General features: G+C 52.2%; 1 protein-coding gene across 1 annotated transcript in view; it reads right to left on the bottom strand.

Moving 5' to 3' along the window:
* AMBRA1 (autophagy and beclin 1 regulator 1) overlaps nt 1-23,480 on the bottom strand; it is a 78,759-nt gene that overhangs the window by 37,158 nt on the left and 18,121 nt on the right. Inside the window, 6 exon segments of the mRNA XM_075326523.1 lie at nt 3,091-3,270; nt 4,232-4,318; nt 16,622-18,102; nt 19,461-19,527; nt 22,009-22,181; nt 23,090-23,273. Coding sequence (XP_075182638.1) covers nt 3,091-3,270; nt 4,232-4,318; nt 16,622-18,102; nt 19,461-19,527; nt 22,009-22,181; nt 23,090-23,273 — 2,172 coding nt within the window.

Below are 23,480 nucleotides of genomic sequence, written 5' to 3'. Positions count from 1 at the left end.
ACAGCACGGACGGCCGCTCCCTGCACGCAGTCTGTCCCGCACAGCACGGCCGCTCCCTGCACGCAGTCTGTCCCGCACAGCACGGCCGGCGTCCCTGCACGCAGTCTGTCCCGCACAGCATGGCCGCTCCCTGCACGCAGTCTGTCCCGCACAGCACGGCCCGCTCCCTGCACGCAGTCTGTCCCGCCCGGCCCGGCCGCTCCCTGCACGCAGTCTGTCCCGCCCGGCCCGGCCGCTCCCTGCACGCAGTCTGTCCCGCACAGCACGGCCGCTTCCCTGCACGCAGTCTGTCCCGCACAGGCACGGCCGCTCCCTGCACGCAGTCTGTCCCGCACAGCACGGCCGCTCCCTGCACGCAGTCTGTCCCGCACAGCATGGCCCGCTCCCTGCACGCAGTCTGTCCCGCACAGCACGGCCGCTCCCTGCACGCAGTCTGTCCCGCCCGGCCGCTCCCTGCACGCAGCCTGTCCCGCACAGCACGGCCGCTCTTGACCACACAACCCCAGCTCTACTCTGTGGATGGTGACCCTACAACATAGTTCTGGGAAAACCTGGAGCTGCAACTCAAAATGATCAGCCACTATGGTGCATCCAATGCAAGGATATAGAGGCCTTTCACAGAAAACCCCTGTAAACCATCAACAGGATGCATTATTACTTCCACCAGTACAGGTTACACTGGTATTAGGGACTGGTGGGAAGCAGCAGAGCTCTGCAGGCGGTCTGTCCTCCCTATCAGATGCTGCGCCAGGTCGTCACTGCCTTAAAACCACAGCTACATCGGCTCAGAAGTGGCACTTAAGCAGTTAAGGATGTGCTAGAAATCTGAGGAGCTATTTCTGCTCACAAAGGATCTGCAGGTGCTCCGACACAAAGACGAAACGTCCTGCCTCGCTGCAAAGAGCCGGCCGCCACCGCGAGCTGCTGAGCGAGGAGAAAGGCCGGCTCCTAAACCCGTGTCAGCGCCCTGCAGTCTACATATCAAAGCTTGGCTCTGCCAGAACCCGCGCAAATGTACCGACAGCGGCGGATCTAGTCTCTGCTACAGCGGCGGATCTAGTCTCTGCTACAGCGGCGGATCTAGTCTCTGCTACAGCGGCGGACCTAGTCTCTGCTCCGGAAGAGTGCGGCACATCCCCCGTAAACACACACAAGAAGCGCACAACTTCAGAAAAGAGGAGTGATAAAAAAAATGGAACCACAAAGGCTCCATTGTGGAGAGCGCAGAATACGGAGACCTCGCAGGGAGAAGCGTCGCCAATCACGAGGCAATTAGTGTCCCCCGTATTAAATGCAAGGGCTCCTGGGACGGATGATGGCGCTGGTGGCCCCCTAATATTCTCTTCCAATGCTTGGCTTATATGACGAGTAGGGGTTGTCCTATAAGTACCATATCATTGCACATGATAGATGATCTCTGGGGGTCTCACCGCTCTGATCTTTAGACTGGGGGGGGGGGGGTGTGTCACAAAATGCCCTGTGTGAGCAGAGCAGTACTGAGCATGTGCAGACACTGCACCATTCACTGTCTGCAGGAGAATGGTCGCACATGCTCAATAGTGCACCGCTCCTGTAACTACAAGAAGAATCAGGAGAAGTTTTTGTAAACCGATCAATATCTTATTGATTAGAAGTCTTAGTAATTTGCCATCGGCGCTTGTAACGAGACCACCCCTTTAAATGTCTGATGATGGTTCTGTCAAGGGTGGAATTTGGGTGAAGACTGCTAATGGAGTCTTCGTTTGGGATATCCACAGACTGTGCAGTATTAGCTGTATACCAGTGCCGATATATCAATGTATCAGACAATGAATACATAAGACATGTTCTCCATGAGCCAGCATCACCAACTGAACTTGTGTATTGCAAGACACCCAATTATACAGTTTGCATCTCTAACCTTGAAGCTAGAACAAGGGAGTAAGGAGTATTTCACTCCCTATTTTCTCCCAGCACATTGTTTGTTTCTTGTACATTCTGTGTGAAAGCTACTGAAGACTTTGCAGCTTCACATTCTGGCTTTATTATCTTTGGTTAACGCCTTCATGACCATACAGCTTAGAATTATATTATGGGTCTATGCGATGGCTACATAGACAGACAGATAATTATGCATCTACATCTACATTTTGATTATTTATATACACAGATATTCTTATTACGTTTGAACAAACTATAGCTCAGGCGACCTCCACAGTTAAACCCCTGTAAAACACTTTTTGGCTGAAAATTGCTCACCTGACATATCACCAATGATTGCACTCAGATTCCCAAAAGAGGGGAGACATTTTATTTGGGGGGGCTTAAATAGGAGATGAGCCACAAGTCTCTATCCTAAATATGAAGACGCACATCTGTGTCCCGGTCCGAGCACAGACCGTCCGCGTGTCACCCCCCTCCTCACAGAACGTCAATGCTCGGACAGTGACATGTGTGAATGCCGCCTATCAAGGGTCTTAAAGGGATTTGTCATTAATTAAAGGGGGTTGCTCTAACAAATATCTAAGGCAGGGCTCCCCTCTAGGAGTTAGAATAGGGGACGAGGGTGGGCTCATATTTCAGTTTCCGCCATGTGAAGCTATTTGTCTGATGCCAGGGCAGTCAGAGAGGCCGGAGTGATGGCGATCAGGTGATCGATGGTCTGGCTCTATGTACACACATGTAAATACAGATGCGTTTCTGGGCTGACACCTGATAGCTGGCTTTATCCGTCTACAATTACCGCAGCCATTCCGCGAGCGCGGTCCTGGGACGCGGCTCACAAGGAGGTGATAAATCGCTGTCATGTTTACCGCGCAGATAAAATAAATAAAAGCCTTTGCTGTAATGCGATGAGACGCGGAGGACGGCTCCGGGATAAGAGAATTTGATTATTTTTGCGTGTCCCTATTATATCAGGATTACAGATTACAGGAGAGGAGACGCTCGCTGGGGGTGGAATATATAAATACTGAACACACGGGGAACTCATTTGTTACCAGCGTTTCTCCGGCCTCGCACCATTTCTATTATACGCCAACCTATTTACAGGCCAGGAATAGTAGTGTCACCCGGGGCTCAGCAGGGGGCAGACATGAGGGGGCTCCTTACTCAAAATCCTCGAACTCCAAGTCTCCGGTCTCTACAGCCCCTTGTCCCTCGCTGGAGGACGGCGCGGAGGCCGAGGATCGGAGCCGGTTCTGCTGGTACCGCATAGAGCGTTGTCGGATGCTGTCCCTCCGCGACAGGTACTGAATCATCCGTTGTGCGTAATAGGCGGCTGGTGATAACCTGCGAGGGGGGCGAGAAATGACGTCAGTATCACGGCATACCCCGGCGTCATCCTGCCTGACACCCCCCCCCCCTTCCCCCTCCTCTGCCGACAGGTCCGTTGTGTAAAGTAAGATCTGGAGCAGAACTGCTTTACGTTGCTCCTCCTGGAAATTAATGTACACACCGACAACTGGGCGTTTCCATTTCACTTGTTAATGTGTCCTCAGAGGATCAATATGTAGAGGCAAATAAGGGGTGAAATGGAAAAACCCAGCTGTAAATTCATCCATCAATTTCCAGGAGGCATAACAGAGGGATAAACAAAAAAAAAACACACACACACACACACACACACACACACACACACAATGCCGCACAAATGTCATTTCATGGTCCAGAGGCTCCTATAGAAACCCTATAGCCTGATGTGCGTCCTGATCCAACATGCGCAACATTTATTAAGGCGTGTCGTGGGTTTCACCTGCTGCGCAGCACAGAGGTCATTGACCGGAGAACATTTCTGCTTTCATTTATACCACTTGTGACTAATCATGGTGAATCTGCCGCCCTAACGACTTATTCCCCGCCTGCTTTTAATTATATAGCAGCGCCCTGCAAACGGACAAAGTCTACGGTGAATTACGAGAGAAGAGCTGATCGATTACCGACCAGAATCCTGCCAATCTGTGGCCCTGAGAACCTCCTCCTAACAGCCAGTATCCTGGGCATCTACTGTAAAGAGATGTTTAATGGAGAGGGGAGAGGCTCCTGCTGCAGCCACACACAGGACAGTGAGGGAGGACACGGCTGATCTGCCAACAATGAAGATTTCTTTACAGATGTCTCAGTGAGGGCAGATTAAAATCAGATTTTTTTTTTTATGTGTCTCGGCTTTTGGCGGTCCTGTTTCCTGATGGGCAGCGGAGTGTATCTGACAATAGAGGGTGCCGCCTAATATGTAGGATACAGAAAGCCTTACCTGGCCGGATCGGGGTAAATGGGATGCTCTCGGGATCCAGTGCCATCATAGCGGGACAGCGAGATCAGGGAGGACTCCAGAAGCCGCCTACAAGACAAGAGAGAGATTACTCTTCAGATTACTCCTTAGTGACCACTTCCATCCCCCCTGGACCCGACCAACTCTTTTCCTAACCGGCGGCGTATGAATCACAATGGCCGCCCTCTTCCCCTTCAATTATATTATTAGGTGCATGCGCTGCCCCCTGCGGTCTAAGAAGCACAGGTGAATCCAAACACTTCTCCGGCAGACCACCACGGAGAACACAAGATGGAAGCTCCTACGGGGGGCACAGGTTTGGACAAACATTGGTTGCTTCATAGCAATCCACAAAAATGTACGGGGACACCCAAGACCCCACTCCTGGGCATTGCCACTCACTAGTTAACTGGAGAAACCACAGTCTGGAGGGAGGTCGAGTCCAGGAACCAAACCACCCATTAACAGAATATAAAATATAAAAATATATATAATCTAAAATATATAAGAAAAGAAAATACGGTGACCAGGGCATGTTCTAGGAGCGCATCCCGAAGTGAATATTTGGATAAGGGCCGGTCACTCAGGATTTCTGATTGGGGGGGAGGGGGTGCAGCAATGTTTGGTTTTTTTTTTGTAGAACTAGCGCCATGGTATTTCCAAGCCGCCATGTAAAGATGTGTACATCGCATCCATTCAGGGTGCGCTGAGTCGGCAGAGTTCATCGCTTCCGCTGACGCCTAAATGCCATTTGTTCAGCCGCCTCTGCCCCCAATCACTGCGGAGAATCACCCGGACGCCGCGCTCCCTAATTCCATTAAACGGAGAATCTTCTGCTGCAAGGAGCAGATTTTCCGCCTGGTGACAAAGCAGCTTGTAAGGGAGGGGCAGATCTGGATATTAAAGGGGGTGACGCAGGGAAGGGTCCGGCGAGCGGATATTTTATTCAGGACACAGTCTCCGACAGGTGGATTTATCTGTGGATTCTGATGCATCTATCCCACGGATGCTGCGCTCTAAGGTTCAGTTTCCTCCTAATTTATATTTTAGGGTCATTTATTGTATATGGATAGAAGTATTTATTGTATGTGGATAGCCCCCCACACACAAAGCATACACTATCTCCACCGACCATTGTGCCAAAATGTATCCAGTGTCATCATACAAAAGGACGGCAAACAATATCAACATATAGATGATCGATCTTAAGAACAGGCCATTATCATCTACTGACCCGGCGAAGGAGGGTGAAAATTAACGATATAGTCCCTAAATGCAGGTATTTTTGTCTAAATCACCCCTGTATCAGGATTTCAGATATTTTGGAACATTATCATCCTCTATGTATCACTGTACATAGAGCGAGTCACCAGAGATCAGTCAGTGAGCTCATCCTCCATGTATCACTGTACATAGACCGCAGAGCGAGTCACCAGAGATCAGTCAGTGAGCTCATCCTCCATGTATCACTGTACATAGACCGCAGAGCGAGTCACCAGAGATCAGTCAGTGATCTCATCCTCCATGTATCACTGTACATAGACCGCAGAGCGAGTCACCAGAGATCAGTCAGTGAGCTCATCCTCCATGTATCACTGTACATAGACCGCAGAGCGAGTCACCAGAGATCAGTCAGTGAGCTCATCCTCCATGTATCACTGTACATAGACCGCAGAGCGAGTCACCAGAGATCAGTCAGTGAGCTCATCCTCCATGTATCACTGTACATAGACCGCAGAGCGAGTCACCAGAGATTAGTCAGTGAGCTCATCCTCCATGTATCACTGTACATAGACCGCAGAGCGAGTCACCAGAGATTAGTCAGTGAGCTCCTTCTGGGTAGGAACAATCACTCTTCTTCTAAAGCATCTATTAAAGCTGATTTATAATCTGATGGAAAAGAAAGGGTTAGGATCCCAGACGTTTAAGACGGTCACTTATTCTGCAGCGTACAGTGACCTATACAGGATGGAGAAAGTGCTACAAAACAGGTCATGAATATAATATTATTATTATTATTATTATTATTAATAATAAATATGAAACCTCATTACAAAACTTACTTTTTAGCCAAAAAAGCCACATATTGTAAAATATTTATATTGTAAAATATACATAGAAATTATATACAAAACGACGGCCAGGGCACAAACTACAACGCCATATTTTCCTGGCTACAGGTCCCTGACAGGACGTAGCGTGCGAGCGAGAATGATGTGGAGCGCCGGCATCTGTCACCGCGGGGGGCCCCTGGAGCAGATCACACCATCATATCATAAAAGGTCACAAATAGATTTCTCCAGCGGCACAAAACCAGAACCCATTCATCAATCTGCAGGAGCCGCGAAGACCGAACGTTACTTACATTATACGAGGGAAGAAGGAGCACCGGACACCCATTAAGGGTAATGGACTGGACTCAGATTTTATGGAGAAACGACCTCGACCCCCCAGAAGTCCCATCACTGCATCCAGAATGTAGGAGTGAGAAGTGGACCAAAACAGAAATATATATACACAGGGACTGCACCAGCAGAATAGTGAGTGCAGCTCTGGAGTATAATACAGGAGGTAACACAGGATCAGTAATGTATGTACAGTGACTGCACCAGCAGAATAGTGAGTGCAGCTCTGGAGTATAATACAGGAGGTAACTCAGGATCAGTAATGTAATGTATGTACACAGTGACTGCACCAGCAGAATAGTGAGTGCAGCTCTGGAGTATAATACAGGAGGTAACTCAGGATCAGTAATGTAATGTATGTACACAGTGACTGCACCAGCAGAATAGTGAGTGCAGCTCTGGAGTATAATACAGGAGGTAACTCAGGATCAGTAATGTAATGTATGTACACAGTGACTGCACCAGCAGAATAGTGAGTGCAGCTCTGGAGTATAATACAGGAGGTAACTCAGGATCAGTAATGTAATGTATATATACACAGTGACTGCACCAGCAGAATAGTGAGTGCAGCTCTGGAGTATAATACAGGAGGTAACTCAGGATCAGTAATGTAATGTATGTACACAGTGACTGCACCAGCAGAATAGTGAGTGCAGCTCTGGAGTATAATACAGGAGGTAACTCAGGATCAGTAATGTAATGTATGTACACAGTGACTACACCAGCAGAATAGTGAGTGCAGCTCTGGAGTATAATACAGGAGGTAACTCAGGATCAGTACAGAATAAGTAATGTATTAATCCAGACTATTAAGGTCGATCGGTTTATGATCAGCGTTCGAGCAGTAGATGGCCCCATCCTACAGCCGGAGCACCGGGGTTACCCTGCAGTCACCGGTGCCAGGTCTTGCACCATTCGTTCTGCGAGGACACATTTCGGGCTGGTTGAGCGGGATGAGACGTGCGGGGACAGAGGCCATTCTCAGTCTCCGTCATGTGTCTTCAAGCGTCTGATTCACAAGCGCGGGGATTTTCCTTTTGATTCGGAGTGCCTTTGTACTTTTGCCGTTTCATTAAAAATGTTCTATTTTCTCCCAGATTGGAATTTACATATCCTATTAGGACGAACAAAGGAGTGGAAGACGCGGCACTGGCAAAGGCTCGACTCCGTTCCGTGCCGCTCATCTCTCCCCCTCTGAAAGGGCCGGGTGGATGCCGGCTACCATTCTCTGGGGTGGAAGAAAGGAATTGAGGGCAGAGAAAGATGCTGAATTGTGTTTCACGTTACTAAAAAACTTATCTGTGACAGCAGGTTTAGAGCGGCGCGGCAGGAAAACGCCAACTTGCCTCGACCGCGTGGAGCCTGGAGCTAAGCTTCTTTTCAGAGACGACAGATAAAGAACGAGGGGGAAAAGCAGATAAGGCAGAGAAAGCGAGGAGAGGGTATGGGATGTATGCGGCACAGAAGACTGCGGCGAGGAGGGAGTCACGAGGGGACAATGCCCAGAGAAGGCAAAGTGCGGCCGGACGGAAAAAGCTTAAACGGCAGGATGGAGCGGCACACGGACGGCGGAGATTCTGTGCATACAATCACTAGTAATATGGGCTTTACTGACCGCGAGCCATCAATTTACAGATCTTTATTCAGTATGCGGCACGGGCGTTTGATTATTTCCCCGACGTACGTTCCCCCCCCCCCGAACGTTTCTTTTTTTACCCACACGATTAGATGAAGTAGAGCGAATTATTTTTGGCCGATGGATGTACAGTACAAGAAAAACAATTTAAAGGGGTAATTCCACCCTCGAAAATCTCTTAAGAACATTCCTCCAGGATACGCCATTACTTTATGATCGTTGGGGGAAGTGACCAATCCGTATGCCCAACAACAAGGCAACAAAAAGAGGAGCCGCGCGCTCTGCCCTTGAATTAGGGCCACCGTGTAGATGCCGGCACAACCGGTGATTGGGAAGGGGGAGGCACAATGCTGCATAAAAACAGTGAAGGGGGGGCAATCTGCAAAACCAGTTCCTAATGGAAGCACCAAAGCAGCATTAAAAGGGGGGTGCTAGACAATTAAGAAGTGTCAGCATATGGGGACTAAGAGAGGGATGTAAAACAGTAGTTGGACAGAAACACCCCAATCTCTGAGAACACAGGGGTCCTGGGTGCCTCAGCTTTTTGCCGGCAGAGCGCTGATCCCAACCAGCCGGGTATAAAAGATGAAGCAGTACAATTAATAGGGATTACACCGGTGGGATCACACATATCGGTATGTTTTACCTCCTGCTGCCGCCCCCGTGTGCCCCTAAACTAGACGATCTGGTGAACTCTGCACCAATCAGAGCTTACAGGAGATATTCGGCAGTGTGGACTAGACATGGTGGCATAGAAGATCAGACGAGCTCCACCAAGAGAAGAGGGACATCCGGACCCCTGAGGAAGGGGGGGGGGGGGGGGGGACACGGTCAACTCCTGCAGATCCGGGGAGGAATGACATTAAAGAGACAAGGATGCTTTTACCCCACAAAGCGCCACTCCTGTCTGCAGGCCGTGTCTGGTATTGCAGCCAAGTCACATGTGAAAGAAGGAGCGAGAAAAAGAAAAAAAAAAAAAAAAGGGACTACATGTCTGGCTGTAACAGGTTTCGGGCACGTGGAGGGAGAGGTCGCTCCTCGCCATCACTGGACGGAGAACAATAGTGATCAGCTTATTGCCAAAATATCTTATGGTCCCCCGACCTCCTCCATATGTTTCTCACGCTCCTTCCTGTATTTTACCAACAAAAGCTGCAGCTTGTGCTCCAGAGCTGCACTTCAGGCAGTCAAAGCTGTTGGAGCCAACTGCCTGCGCCTCTGGTTTGGCCAAAAGTCATTGCTCCAGGCCCCTTCATAGATGTGCATGTGTGGATCAACCCTAATAAAAACATAGGGGAGCTCTTAAAGGTCATTATGCCCACGATGAGGACGCCATATGGCGCATCCACCTAAGCAAATAAAAGGGTAAAAGATGCTCTCTCTCACTTCTATTAATAAAGATTTCTCCCTCGCAGAGCATTGCACAGAACGAGGGCAGCACCTGCCGGCTCTGCGAATGCGCGGTGACGAAAGCAGCAACATCTGGAAGCAGCGGAGGACGCCTCTGGCCGGATCACGGAGGCTGCACCTAGCAGCCGCCCCAGGAAAGTCTGGAAGACGCCCCCTATGGGAGAGTCCAGGGGGTGGCCATGAGCGGCCGAGTCACTGGAGTTTCTGCAGTATAAAAATCTGTGCAGAAATTTGCAAATTGTTGATCCAGATTTTTCTCAGAACACGTAAATGGGAGAGTCATCAGGGTGGCCGGGGCCTTATACTGCACAGAAAATCAGTTTAGAGCAGAGAAGCCAAATAATTCCGGGGTCAATGCATTATGGAAATGAGAGAAAGAAAGCTCCAGATCCTATAGTGCTGGCAGAAGAGTGGATGGCGAGTTACAGCGTATGAGAAGCAGAGCAGCTCCGGCTCATATGAGGCTGGCAGATGCACATTTATCATGTGGGAAACCGCTGAAAATAATCTGGCCTCATCCTGTCTGCGCTGAACAGCGGGGGCCGTGTGATGGATCACTGGGATAAAGCGACATTTAGGAAAGTCAGAAATGTAGACTACGCGCGATGGATGACATGATCCGCTCATGTACGAGACGATCCACAGAGGCCGCCATCACGTGTCCGAGAAGTGAACGTCCGCTACACAGCGATACCGCCGGCCAATCACACCGCTACAGACATGTCTGGAGGCGTAAGAGCGACCGCCATGAGGATATGCACAGATGATCTAAGGGCAGATATGGCTGGATGATACAAAGGGGGTTACCCAGGAGCAGTGATACCAAACAGTGAGGGCTTAAAGGGGTATTCCTGGGCCGCTAATGTCCTGATGTGGAGGTCCACAGATAGCGGACAGGACACAAGCAATCAGCATTATATTGTAATGGACTGTGCACGTCAGGTGTCTGTGGACGCAACCTCATCAGTGCCGCTCGTATCCTGATGCGTCAGTGGTCGGAGGACACCACTGATCACACGCCTCCCAGACGTGACCTCATCAGTGCCGCTCGTATCCTGATGCATCAGCGGTAGGAGGACACCGCAGACCACACGCCTCCCAGACGTGACCTCATCAGTGCCGCTCGTATCCTGATGCATCAGCGGTAGGAGGACACCGCAGACCACACGCCTCCCAGACGTGACCTCATCAGTGCCGCTCGTATCCTGATGAGTCAGTGGTCGGAGGACACCGCTGATCACACGCCTCCCAGACGTGACCTCATCAGTGCCGCTCGTATCCTGATGCATCAGCGGTAGGAGGACACCACTGATCACACGCCTCCCAGACGTGACCTCATCAGTGTCGCTCGTATCCTGATGCGTCAGTGGTCGGAGGACACTGCAGATCACACGCCTCCCAGACGTGACCTCATCAGTGCCGCTCGTATCCTGATGCATCAGCGGTAGGAGGACACCGCAGATCACACGCCTCCCAGACGTGACCTCATCAGTGCTGCTCGTATCCTGATGCGACAGTGGTCGGAGGACACCGCAGATCACACGCCTCCCAGACGTGACCTCATCAGTGCTGCTCGTATCCTGATGCATCAGCGGTAGGAGGACACCGCAGATCACACGCCTCCCAGACGTGACCTCATCAGTGCCGCTCGTATCCTGATGCGTCAGTGGTCGGAGGACACCACTGATCACACGCCTCCCAGACGTGACCTCATCAGTGCCGCTCGTATCCTGATGCATCAGCGGTAGGAGGACACCGCAGACCACACGCCTCCCAGACGTGACCTCATCAGTGCCGCTCGTATCCTGATGCATCAGCGGTAGGAGGACACCGCAGACCACACGCCTCCCAGACGTGACCTCATCAGTGCCGCTCGTATCCTGATGAGTCAGTGGTCGGAGGACACCGCTGATCACACGCCTCCCAGACGTGACCTCATCAGTGCCGCTCGTATCCTGATGCATCAGCGGTAGGAGGACACCACTGATCACACGCCTCCCAGACGTGACCTCATCAGTGTCGCTCGTATCCTGATGCGTCAGTGGTCGGAGGACACTGCAGATCACACGCCTCCCAGACGTGACCTCATCAGTGCCGCTCGTATCCTGATGCATCAGCGGTAGGAGGACACCGCAGATCACACGCCTCCCAGACGTGACCTCATCAGTGCTGCTCGTATCCTGATGCGACAGTGGTCGGAGGACACCGCAGATCACACGCCTCCCAGACGTGACCTCATCAGTGCTGCTCGTATCCTGATGCATCAGCGGTAGGAGGACACCGCAGATCACACGCCTCCCAGACGTGACCTCATCAGTGCCGCTCGTATCCTGATGCGTCAGTGGTCGGAGGACACCGCTGATCACACGCCTCCCAGACGTGACCTCATCAGTGCCGCTCGTATCCTGATGCGTCAGCGGTCGGAGGACACCGCAGATCACACGCCTCCCAGACGTGAGCTCGGATCTCAGCAAAGTTACCGCCATCTTGTTGAATAGGAGATGCCAATGGCTGGGGACCGGCCCCTCTCCACGAAAGAAAAAACAACTGATTACTGGGACCCTTTAATCTCCATAGAAAGCAGATTACTCACCCATCACTGGGAGCCCCTGACCCCTACAAAAAAGTGACTACTTGCCGATTGCCAACACCCTCCGATCCCTACAGAAAGGTGATTACATGCCTATCACCGATCCCTATAGAGAGCAGATTGCTCACCAGTTGCTGTAACCCCCCCCCCTCCCCAATACCTATGGAGAGATGATAATTTGATGACCGCTGGGACCCCCAATCCCTATAGATAGGCGATAACTCACCTATTGCTGGGACCCCTGATCCTCATTGATATGGTGAGGCCACCTGCATCCACCTTTGCGCCACTTTCAGCTTTTACGCGATAATGACAGCAAATGATTACATGCGGCCGCCCCTGCGCAGCGTGTACCACTGCACAGGAACAGTCCATCTGCTCCCTGATGGTGGAATATGGATGCTCACGTTTTCAGGAGCGAGTGGTAATAACCCGTGGCTGTCAGAGCATGCTGGGAGTTGTAGTTTCCCACCAGACTACGTGTCTCAGGTTGGACATTATGCCAGTATCATGGTGGCAGCCATATTGATTTTCACCAAAACCACCAGACGCCTTTTACCATTTCCACCCCCCCCCCCCTTCCGGTCGGATCCTCTCCGGCAGATCAGCGTCGCCTCCTCACAGCCTCGTCTTACCACAGACATTAGTCAGACATCCTATGCTCATTACCCATGTGATGAGTCAGTAACCTCGCACCCCCGATCTGTCACACATGCAGGTCTCATCTCCTCCGTATGTGACGCTCGGCGCGAGGTCCCGACTGCGCCAAGTGTGTTATTAAGAACAGCGCCGATAATTGCCACGCATCCTCACACTGAGGATGGTGACGACATAGACCAGAGAGGTGGTGACGGCTGGATCGGGGGAGCTCGGGTCACCAGAACGCTGCCAGGAGGGGTAGCCAGGAAAAAAAACAAAAACAAAAAAAAACAGGGGACCCAAACCCTCCGCTTGATTGACAGGTGGGGGTCCCAATACCGATCTAACAGTTATTAGATATTGATAATCTACGTAGCCAGGAATGCTCCATTAAAAGGGGTTCTCCAGAAAGGTCTCCCCTTGTACATCAGGGATAGCGAATGCCCAATGCCCGGGGAGGAGTAGTTTACATGGCTGCCATAATTACTGGTGACTGGACAGCCCCTTTAAATACAGTGAATCACCAGATTTCTGCTGCGGATCCAAGCACCTGCCCTTATAGGAAGGGTCCTGGGGACAGAAGCCTCAGTACTTCCTTTAATAATCAATACCTGGACGTCCCACGGGAGCCACGAGGACAATCAAGCTGCCGGCAGGGGCTGCGTGAACAGACTCAGCATTACAGCAACGGGCAGCCTTCACACAACCTCTATACTGGAGAGCTACACCTCCCAGGATGCCTTATTATTCGCCCCGAGCGCTGATACTCAGCAGGAGGCGCAGGGTTACAATGACCTGGCTGATATGGAGACGTTTATCTGCACGATATCAGCAGTCAGGACTTTATCGAGCCGCCATCAAACAGCCCCAGCAGTGCCCACCATGGAGCCAGCGCGCCCACCATGGAGCCAGCGCGCCCGGCCGAGGATTACGTAACAGCAGCGACCGCCTGATAAAAGGAAAGTGGGCACCGTGAGGGCAACGTGGATGAGCCACGTCTGGAGTGTACGTCAACGGCCGGGTCCCCCATATTTGCAGGGGCCACCGTAATGAGACAACTCCTGCACATAGACAGTTTTCTGCGCAGATTTGCACATTTAACACTAGAAGTCCCAGAGAGGGGTCATTTAACATTTCTACCATTGAACCCCTATGGAGCTCGAAATTCCTGACTTCTAGTGTTAAAGATGCAGAGGACTACGAGCAATGCAGACATGATGATCGGCCATGGGGGACTTTTTTTTTTTCATACAATTCCTTACAGATTTCACCATCTGTAAATGCACAGCAAGAAATCCGCCAGAAAACCGAAAGCAACACATGCAAAACCCGCCCCACCCTGAAGGTGAAGGTCCATTTCTACAGGTGGTGATTTAGGACCAAGATGGCAGAACTTTTCCACATTGTGCGGTCATTCGGGTGGACTGTACCAAGCTTCACCTGCAGTTTACAGCCAACATCTCACCCGACTGTCACACGTCGGCCCCGGAGTCAGGACCAGCTCAGCTGCTCTATACAAGCACTGGAATAACGTCTGGCCCTGCAGCGCCACCAAGTGGAGAGAAAGGGTATCAGAAAGCTGCCTGTGTGCGGCCCGTCTCACTAATCCTACGAGCCTGGACTTTTTTCTCGATCATTTTTTTTTTTGTTCTTTTGTGATATTGCGGCTTCTTTCCGCTCAGCTCTGGTTGTGGCTTCTTTTTCTAGTCTTCTTCCCATACGCTTTGCTAGAGGACTTCTAATAGTGTCCATTTTAGGGAGACATCTCAGAGCCTTATTCTCGCAACCATTAGTGCAGGTCCCAATAGGGGGACTCCAAACGGCCAACTTATTAAAGGGATTGTCCACTTTGAAGACATTTTTTGTTTTCCTAAATGTCTGTATTTATGGCTAAAAATCATTTTTGTAATTGGGTGTCATCAAAAAATGTTGCCCCTTCTGCCATCTATAGCCTCTTTACTGCACAGTCTATTGCTGGTTACAGAACAAGTTAACTGAGAATCCATCAGTGAGCTCGCTATGACAGTCTGGCCGGTCGTTTACCTTCTTTATGAGCTTTATTAGCAGACTAGCTGTACTGCCCGGCTTAATAACTTAACTAAATAGAACGTATTAACATTCCTGGGATAGAATGTATAAATAGAATGTATTAACGCCCAGGATAGTAACTGTCTCTGTTTCTCTCCCATTCTCTGTCTCCCCCTCTGTATATATCTCTGTCTCTCTATCTTTGTCTGTCTCTCTTTTTCCCTGTCTGTCTATTACTGTCTCAGTCTCAATCTCTTTCACTGTCTGTGTCTCTTTCCCTGTGTCTGTCTCTTTCCCTGTGTCTGTCTCTTTCCCTGTGTCTGTCTCTTTCCCTGTCTGTTTCCCTGTCTGTTTCCCTGTGTCTGTCTTTGTGTCTGTCTCTTACCCTGTCTATGTCTGTCTCTTACCCTGGCTGCATTGTGACACGCCAACATTCCATTTAAGGGCGTGGCTGCGCATTCTTCTGAAGTTCTGGCTGCACTGTGGCTCCCAGCTCCATTTGCTTTAACGGAGGCAGGTTTTTTGGCGAATAACTAAAGCGCGGGGTTAAAATCTCTCCTCAAAAGATAGCCTATGACGCTCTCGGGGTCCAGAGGTGTGAGGGTGCAAAATTTTGTGGCTGTTGCTGCGACGGTGCGGATGCCAATCCCGGACGGACGGACACCTTTATATATTAGATTTACGACCACAGATTACATCAAAGATGAATGTGGTGAGAAACAAAAAGCCGGTTACCACAACCGCAAAAAAGATTAACTTTTAGCCACAAATACATACAAGTAAAAAAAAAAAAAAAAAAAAAATAATATAGTGATTGGTTCTAGTGGTGGACAATCCCTTTAACTACATTATGGATAGGTGCTCACTTGAGTTGGGACAACCCCTTTAAGAACTATTAATAGCAATGGCTTCAAGGGGTGCTGCTTAAAAAGGGGTTATGTTGTGGGCGCATTATGCGTGGTGCAACCGTAGGAGCGTCCACACCGTGGCGCATTGTTTAACCCATTGCACTGTTGTCACATGTTGCTGAAGTTGCGACCACGCGGACAGGAAGGTTTTCACACTGCGATCGCAATGATGCAAATTACGTGTTACTGCTGCGTGGGAAGGCACAGGCAGAGCGCCGTCATAGGAGGAGCGCAGCTCACACAGCGACGGCACGCGGCTACAATAGCCCAAAAATGATCGTGGGGATCAGAGCTTTTAGTCCTCCACCGATTCCAAGGATGGGCGAGCGCACAGTGCAGATTCGGAGCTGCAGCCACCCGACTGGAACTATACTGCAGACCCCTACACGGAGGATAGCGGGGGGCGCTGCGCAGGGAAGAAGCCGCAGCATTGATGCTCATTCAGAATCCTCCCCCCTCCAACCGCTCATAAACTGATAGGATATCCTAGCAAAACGTCAGACCCTTATAAAGGCTATAAAACAAACTTTCCTTAGGAAGCTGTTTTGCTTTATGGCAATCCTCAGTTATTCCTTCTGGAAATGTATACACGCATTGACAACTGGGTGCAACGTTCCATAAAAGCAACATGCGACACTTAATCGGTTGGGTCAGTGAATGCAAAGGGTGGCAATAACAAGTGAAAAGCAACACGGAGTTGTGAATGTATTCATATAATTCCAGGAGGAACAACAGAGGGACAGTCGCGGGTCTTACCTCCTTAGAGAGTCCTCCTCGGTGCTCTCCTCGTGCAGATCTTGCGGTAAGGCCTCTTGGGATACATTCGGAGCTCTGTTGACTGTGGCGGGCTGACTGTAGACCCGTTCCCAGTGTTCGGTCTCAGGATTGTAAGCTACCCCCACTGTCCGTTCCTCCTGTGTCGTCCCGGTTTCCAAACGTCCATTGCCCCCGGGTATATTCCCCATGTCTGGTGCTTCCACCCCTGCGGCTCCGGGCTGCTCTGGGCTGCCAGCGGCCAGACCAGCCTGGAAAGTGGTTGGCGGGGAATCCGGGGATGGCGTCCAGGTGGGCATGCTCTCGCTTTCTGAATAGGTTGGCGGGGTCCTCTCCCAGCGCAGCGTGTCGTTGTTGAAGGTCAGCAGGTTGTGGCACGCTCGGCAGCGGTTCATGTGCCCTCTGGGCTGGTTGGCGGCACCCTCGGCACCGTGCGCCTGGTTTGCTTGATGTGAAGGGCCCGGCTGCTCGGGTTCCAGATTGTTATTTAGCATCTCGTGCGCCTGCCCTTGTGTCGGGCCCGGCGCCCCGGGTTCTAGGTCGTATTGCCGGTCATACTCCAGGAAGAAGCGCCTGAGATCACAGTGCAGCTCCGTTCGGGAGGTGGTGGGGTGTACGGGAGGCTGACTGCTGGAGCTATCCTGATCCGTGGAGGAAAATCCTCTGCCCTCCGTGGCGGAAGTATAGACGGACGACGAGGCCTCGCCTTCCTGCTGCCTGAGAACAGACAATAGACTGACAGACGAGGCGCTGGTTCGGGGAGGCGGCATGGGCTCCATTTCAGAACGAGACCCCATACTAAGCACGGTGCGAGTCCACTCGGAGCCGCCGATGTCAGTGGTCGGCTGTTGGTAACGCGACGGCTGCCCGGCGAGCGAGCGGCGCATGGGGCCCAAGCTCAGGCTGCGCAAGGTGTTCCCGGCGGTGCTGCTGTGCACGCTACTGAAGGCAGACGGCCGGCTCAGGAGTCCGTGGTCGTGCTGGGCAGAGGACTGGTGATGCTGCCGCTCCAAGGAGAGTTGGGGGTCAGATTGTACTGGTGAATAGGAAGTGGAGGTAGCCCCCGAAGAAGTGGAGGGAGTACCTGGTGCTTCAGGGTGCGGGAAAAGGGAAGAAGACAGCCGCGCACTAGAGCATCGGACGCAGAGGCACAGCATACTGGGGTCCTGGCAGCACGGAGCCGAGACCCCCGGAGCCCGGTCTCGCATGCGAGTATATATAAGCCTCTGGCTGCTTTCAGTTGTTGATGGAGGGGGTGGAGGTGGGGGCGGAGGGGACGGGGTGGCAGAGTCTTGTACGGGGGGCTGCTCTCCAGCCTGAGTGCCCGATGAGCGCGATGACAGCATGTGCAGGAAGTTGTGCAGCAGCGGCGTACGGCGGACCGGCTGAGTCGGTAATAGGGAGCGCTGACGGTAGATGGGAATCTCAGCGCTGTCCAGGGGGATCTCCGATTCTTCATCGCTCTGCAAGAAAAACAGATCACAAAAAGCGGTCAGAGTCCAGGGCACGACACAGACGGAGCCAGGATCGGCACCACACAGACGGAGCCAGGATCGGCACCACACAGACGGAGCCAGGATCGGCACCACACAGACGGAGCCAGGATCGGCACCACACAGACGGAGCCAGGATCGGCACCACACAGACGGAGCCAGGATCGGCACCACACAGACGGAGCCAGGATCGGCACCACACAGACGGAGCCAGGATCGGCACCACACAGACGGAGCCAGGATCGGCACCACACAGACGGAGCCAGGATCGGCACCACACAGACGGAGCCAGGATCGGCACCACACAGACGGAGCCAGGATCGGCACCACACAGACGGAGCCAGGATCGGCACCACACAGACGGAGCCAGGATCGGCACCACACAGACGGAGCCAGGATCGGCACCACACAGACGGAGCCAGGATCGGCACCACACAGACGGAGCCAGGATCGGCACCACACAGACGGAGCCAGGATCGGCACCACACAGACGGAGCCAGGATCGGCACCACACAGACGGAGCCAGGATCGGCACCACACAGACGGAGCCAGGATCGGCACCACACAGACGGAGCCAGGATCGGCACCACACAGACGGAGCCAGGATCGGCACCACACAGACGGAGCCAGGATCGGCACCACACAGACGGAGCCAGGATCGGCACCACACAGACGGAGCCAGGATCGGCACCACACAGACGGAGCCAGGATCGGCACCACACAGACGGAGCCAGGATCGGCACCACACAGACGGAGCCAGGATCGGCACCACACAGACGGAGCCAGGATCGGCACCACACAGACGGAGCCAGGATCGGCACCACACAGACGGAGCCAGGATCGGCACCACACAGACGGAGCCAGGATCGGCACCACACAGACGGAGCCAGGATCGGCACCACACAGACGGAGCCAGGATCGGCACCACACAGACGGAGCCAGGATCGGCACCACACAGACGGAGCCAGGATCGGCACCACACAGACGGAGCCAGGATCGGCACCACACAGACGGAGCCAGGATCGGCACCACACAGACGGAGCCAGGATCGGCACCACACAGACGGAGCGAGGATCGGGACGTATCAGCGCGGCACACTGGGTCACATTTGTGGTGTACGTCTGACGTGAGCGCCAGGACCGCTCCCCGGGCATAAACCACAAATCCAAAAAGGACCCCACTGCCAAAAACTGTCATTATGAGATGTCGGGCCAGCATAACCCCTGATCCTACAGCGAAGGATCAGAGTACACGGATCTCTGGGGAGATGACCTGCACGCCTGTACCTTTGGCTGCCTGGCGGGCGGTCTCGGTATTATGGCACTTACCTGCTGGTTAGAGGGGTTCACAATGGCCGTAAGAAGATAATGCCCAAGAGGATCAAATCGTACCAATCTGAGGGAGAAACACAAAAATCAGAGACTCACATTATACCTGCGACCTGCATCACAGACGCCTGATTGATCTCATCAAATCCATATAAGACATGGTCAGTCACTGAGCGTAAAGGCACATTTTACACTCAGTGAGAGCAAACAAAATGCGGGGGGGGGGGGGGGATAAGTATTCTCCATCTTTTCAGATCCTTTGATCTTATCTATAAAGATGTCTTCTCTGTCCCAGATGGGCCTTGTCCTCCTCACTTTCCTGTGTGTGACCATTGGCTGCAGCAGGAGCCTCCCCCCTCTGCTGTGTCAGTACGAGGTCAGAAGACTTAAGAGCCACCTTTTTAAAAGCGGTTGTCCAATGGAAACAAGTTATCACTTATGCTTAGAATAGATGAGAACAGATCAGTGGGTGGGGGTCCGACCCACATCAAATCAGCAGGATGCAGCTCAGAGGTGCCCCTTAGAGAAGAGCAGCACGTCCGACCGAAACTCCATCCATTCCATATGGGGCTGCTAGAAAAAGTAACTGCAGCTCCTGAGGGAGTGAATGGAGCCACGGTCAGACATGTGCACTGCCAAACCATCTAAAAGGATAACAGTGTCCAGTATATGTCCCATCGGTCAAACCCCCATCAATCTAATCACCCTCCTTGTTTTCAATGAACGAACCCTTTAATGGGGCGGGGCTTCATCCAGGCATTATCTGAGAGCACAGCCCTGGATTGTCTGCAGCATGTCTACAGGACTGACTGCTGCAGACTATTTTTGTTTAGTCATCTCCTTCTAGGTTTACTGCTCCTTAAGGCTATGTGCCCACGTGTGTGCGCTCTGCAGAGCAGCGCAACGTCACTGCATGTGCGCTTCAGAGCGCAGCTGAAAAGCTCCGTTCCGAAGCTACGGTGACTGCCGATTTCATACGCTCTGGATGCAGCCCCTCCCATAGACAGAGCGGGGGCTGCATGCAAAGCGCACGGAAGTAGTGGCATGTCACATCTTAGCCCGCAGCGATTTGGCAGCAGCCGGAGCGCTGCGCTCTAATACGCCACGTGGGCATTAGGCACAATCTTCATAGATTGTGCTGGGGACGCAGGGTTACGCTGCGGTGCAGATCGCAACGTAACTGCATGAAAATACGCCACGTGGGCACAGAGCCTAAAGGAGGATCTCTCTGCAATCCTGTGTCTCTTCTAATGCATCTAAATTGAGAAATGAAGGCTTTGCTTAAAGAAAAAACCCTAACATTCTGTGTCTACAGCTACGATGCACGCTTATGTGTTTCTATGGTAACAGACTACAAACAAGCCCAGTGTTGTCTGGTCGCGCAGCAATGCTCCCTCCCGTTCAAGCCCTAATTTTTGCAAACCTGCCGAATGTATACTAGCAAAAAGTAGGAGACCGGTGAAAAGAGAGTGCGACTGCGGGATCAGACTACCCAGGATTGTTTGTGGTCTGTCACCATGGAGACACACAGCTCTGCATAGGCAGTAAACACAAACCGGAAGAACAATCTTCATGATTGTAAGCAGCAGCAATTAAATGGTAGCGTTTATGGCTGCCCCCGAAATCTGATGAGAACGTAGGGCCCGGATAGTTGTCGGGGGGATGGGGGAGGGGCGACACAAAAACACATCAGTTACTGCGCCTGTGATGATGCCCCCTGAACAAGCGACGGCGGAAACAAAAAACAGCAAAGGCACGATCGAGGTAAAAAGCACGGAGCTGAGCGCCATCCCTCCCCGCAGAAGACGGCGGATTGTTATCACCGCTCAGATCAAAGACGGGAGAAATCCGGAGAACAATGGCTGAAGCAGAGACAGCTGCAGATTGCCGGCTCTCCGATAAATGTGCAAGATTACACAGCGGCGTTCCTCCACGAGCGACGGCGGCGGCTGAGACACAATGAGGACACTCAGACGACAAGGACATCCTCTCCCGGCTCCCTGTAATGCATTACACTGACAGGTGGCGACGACGGCGACCGCACGAGATGGGCGCATAACAAGCAGCTGTGACAAAAACTGCGGGCGGAGGGGACAGGTGCGGATAAAAGCAAGGTACCACTAATGAGCGCGCCGCAGAACCGCCAGAAACCCGGAGACGCCTGCCAGATGGCTGACGGGGGAGCTTGTGCTCAGTCTCCTCTCCTGTATCGGCGTCATTACTGTGATGATGTGTTATGTGACTGCTGCGGACACTGATCTGACGGAATACTGGAGGGCTGCAGCCAATCATCAGCTGCAGCGGTCACATAATACAATGTCACTCAACTCACTCACAGGGACAGTGCCACTACAAGAAGCGAGTATTATGGTTTTTGTTTTTTTTACGGGGCACTGCTGTATATGGCAGAAAGCAAAGCATGCCGCAAATTCATAAGCGACACCACAAACTCAAGCGCTCAGTGCCCCCTACAGGTGAGCATGCGGAGGCGCACCCTAGACCGGGCTCCTGAAGACATCACCACGGGACGTGCGGAGGGTGGACTCACCGGACGCGCTCCATTTCGCTGGCCGTCTTCACCACAGCAAAGGGCTCGCGCCGACTCCAGTCCCAGAAATGGATTTCATTGGCTGTGGCGATAAGAAGCAGCTGAACGGTGGGGTGGAAGGCCAAGGAGGCGATGGCGTTGTTACTGTCCGTGAACCAGCTCTCGCTGCCGCCCTGTGGAGGAGAAGACGTCAGAGGCCGTTACATGTCAGACTACGAAGACGCAACAAGACTCAAGCAACCCCTGTCCACATGACTAAAGCGGCACACCCATGATGCCCACTAAAAGGGGCCGTCCAGCCAAAACGAGCCCGCAACTTCCCACAGGACGGGTGGTGACCTGTGGCCCGACCACTGGGACCCCCACTGATAATCAGCAGGGGAATGCCTATTCCTCTTATAAATGAAGGTCAGACGCCCGGATGCGCTCAATTCAGACTGTCTGGGCTGCTAGACAAAGCCGAATGTAGCTGGGCGGCCCCATAAGGAACGAATGAACATGTGAGCCGTCTACTCCAATCTAATAGGGATAGAGTGATCCAGAAGATCTGCTCCTCGCTGTCCTGTGTGCGGATGTAGGATCACTGGCTGCAGCAGGAGCCTCCCCCCTCTGCAGCAAAACAGAGTGGTTATACCACAACCCTTAGGCTATGTGCGCACTTTGCTTTTTACCTGCTTTTTTGCTGCTTTTTCAACTGCAGCGTTTAATGCCAAAATGGTTGTGTCCTGCTTTTCAAGCAAAGTCTATAGTTACATAGTTACTTAGGTTGAAAAAAGACCTAGGTCCATCTAGTTCCCCTTCCTCCACCAATTCTACATTTAGTCACTAAGTCATTTAACCCATTTAACTAACCCCAGTGTCTGCCATGTTAGTACACCCTTGCATATACATATGCCGCGGTCTTAGACAGTCAGTGCCCCAATCTCGTAATCGCTGGGGTCTCCACTGTGCAAGTTAAGGAACGGGCACGTTACCAGCCATCCTGCGGACAGGTGAGAAATAGCCATGATGGGAATAATCCCGAACAGGCACCTGGAAACAAAAGTCGCGATTCATCAAACTGACCAGGGCGCATACTCACATGCAAATCCCATATCCGCACTTCACCGTCAAGGCAACCGGATGCGATGAGTCCTGGAATAGTGGGGTGGAAGGTCACACACCACGGGGTGCGGCGATGCCCTACCAGAGAGTGGATGCATCGCCCGGTCTTCACCTCGGTGATGTAAATGTTGTGATTGACGTGTGTAGAGGCCAACAGGGTCCTGCAGGGATAAAGAACGGATCAGAAGACAAGTGCGACCGTAACACTGCACATTATAGGGGACGGGACCACCACATGCTGCAGTCCTCGTCAGTCCCATTCACACTGGACGGAGTGGCCCTGTGCATGTGTGACCTTCATCTCAGGCAGGTCCCCAGCACTCGCTTACACCGACAGGTCTCTTCCTAGCCACAAATCAAGACAAGAC

Source organism: Anomaloglossus baeobatrachus, chromosome 10, assembly GCF_048569485.1.
Source record: "Anomaloglossus baeobatrachus isolate aAnoBae1 chromosome 10, aAnoBae1.hap1, whole genome shotgun sequence".
In the NCBI taxonomy this organism is placed as follows: Eukaryota; Metazoa; Chordata; class Amphibia; order Anura; family Aromobatidae; genus Anomaloglossus; species Anomaloglossus baeobatrachus.
This window is presented reverse-complemented; position numbering and strand designations above follow the sequence as displayed.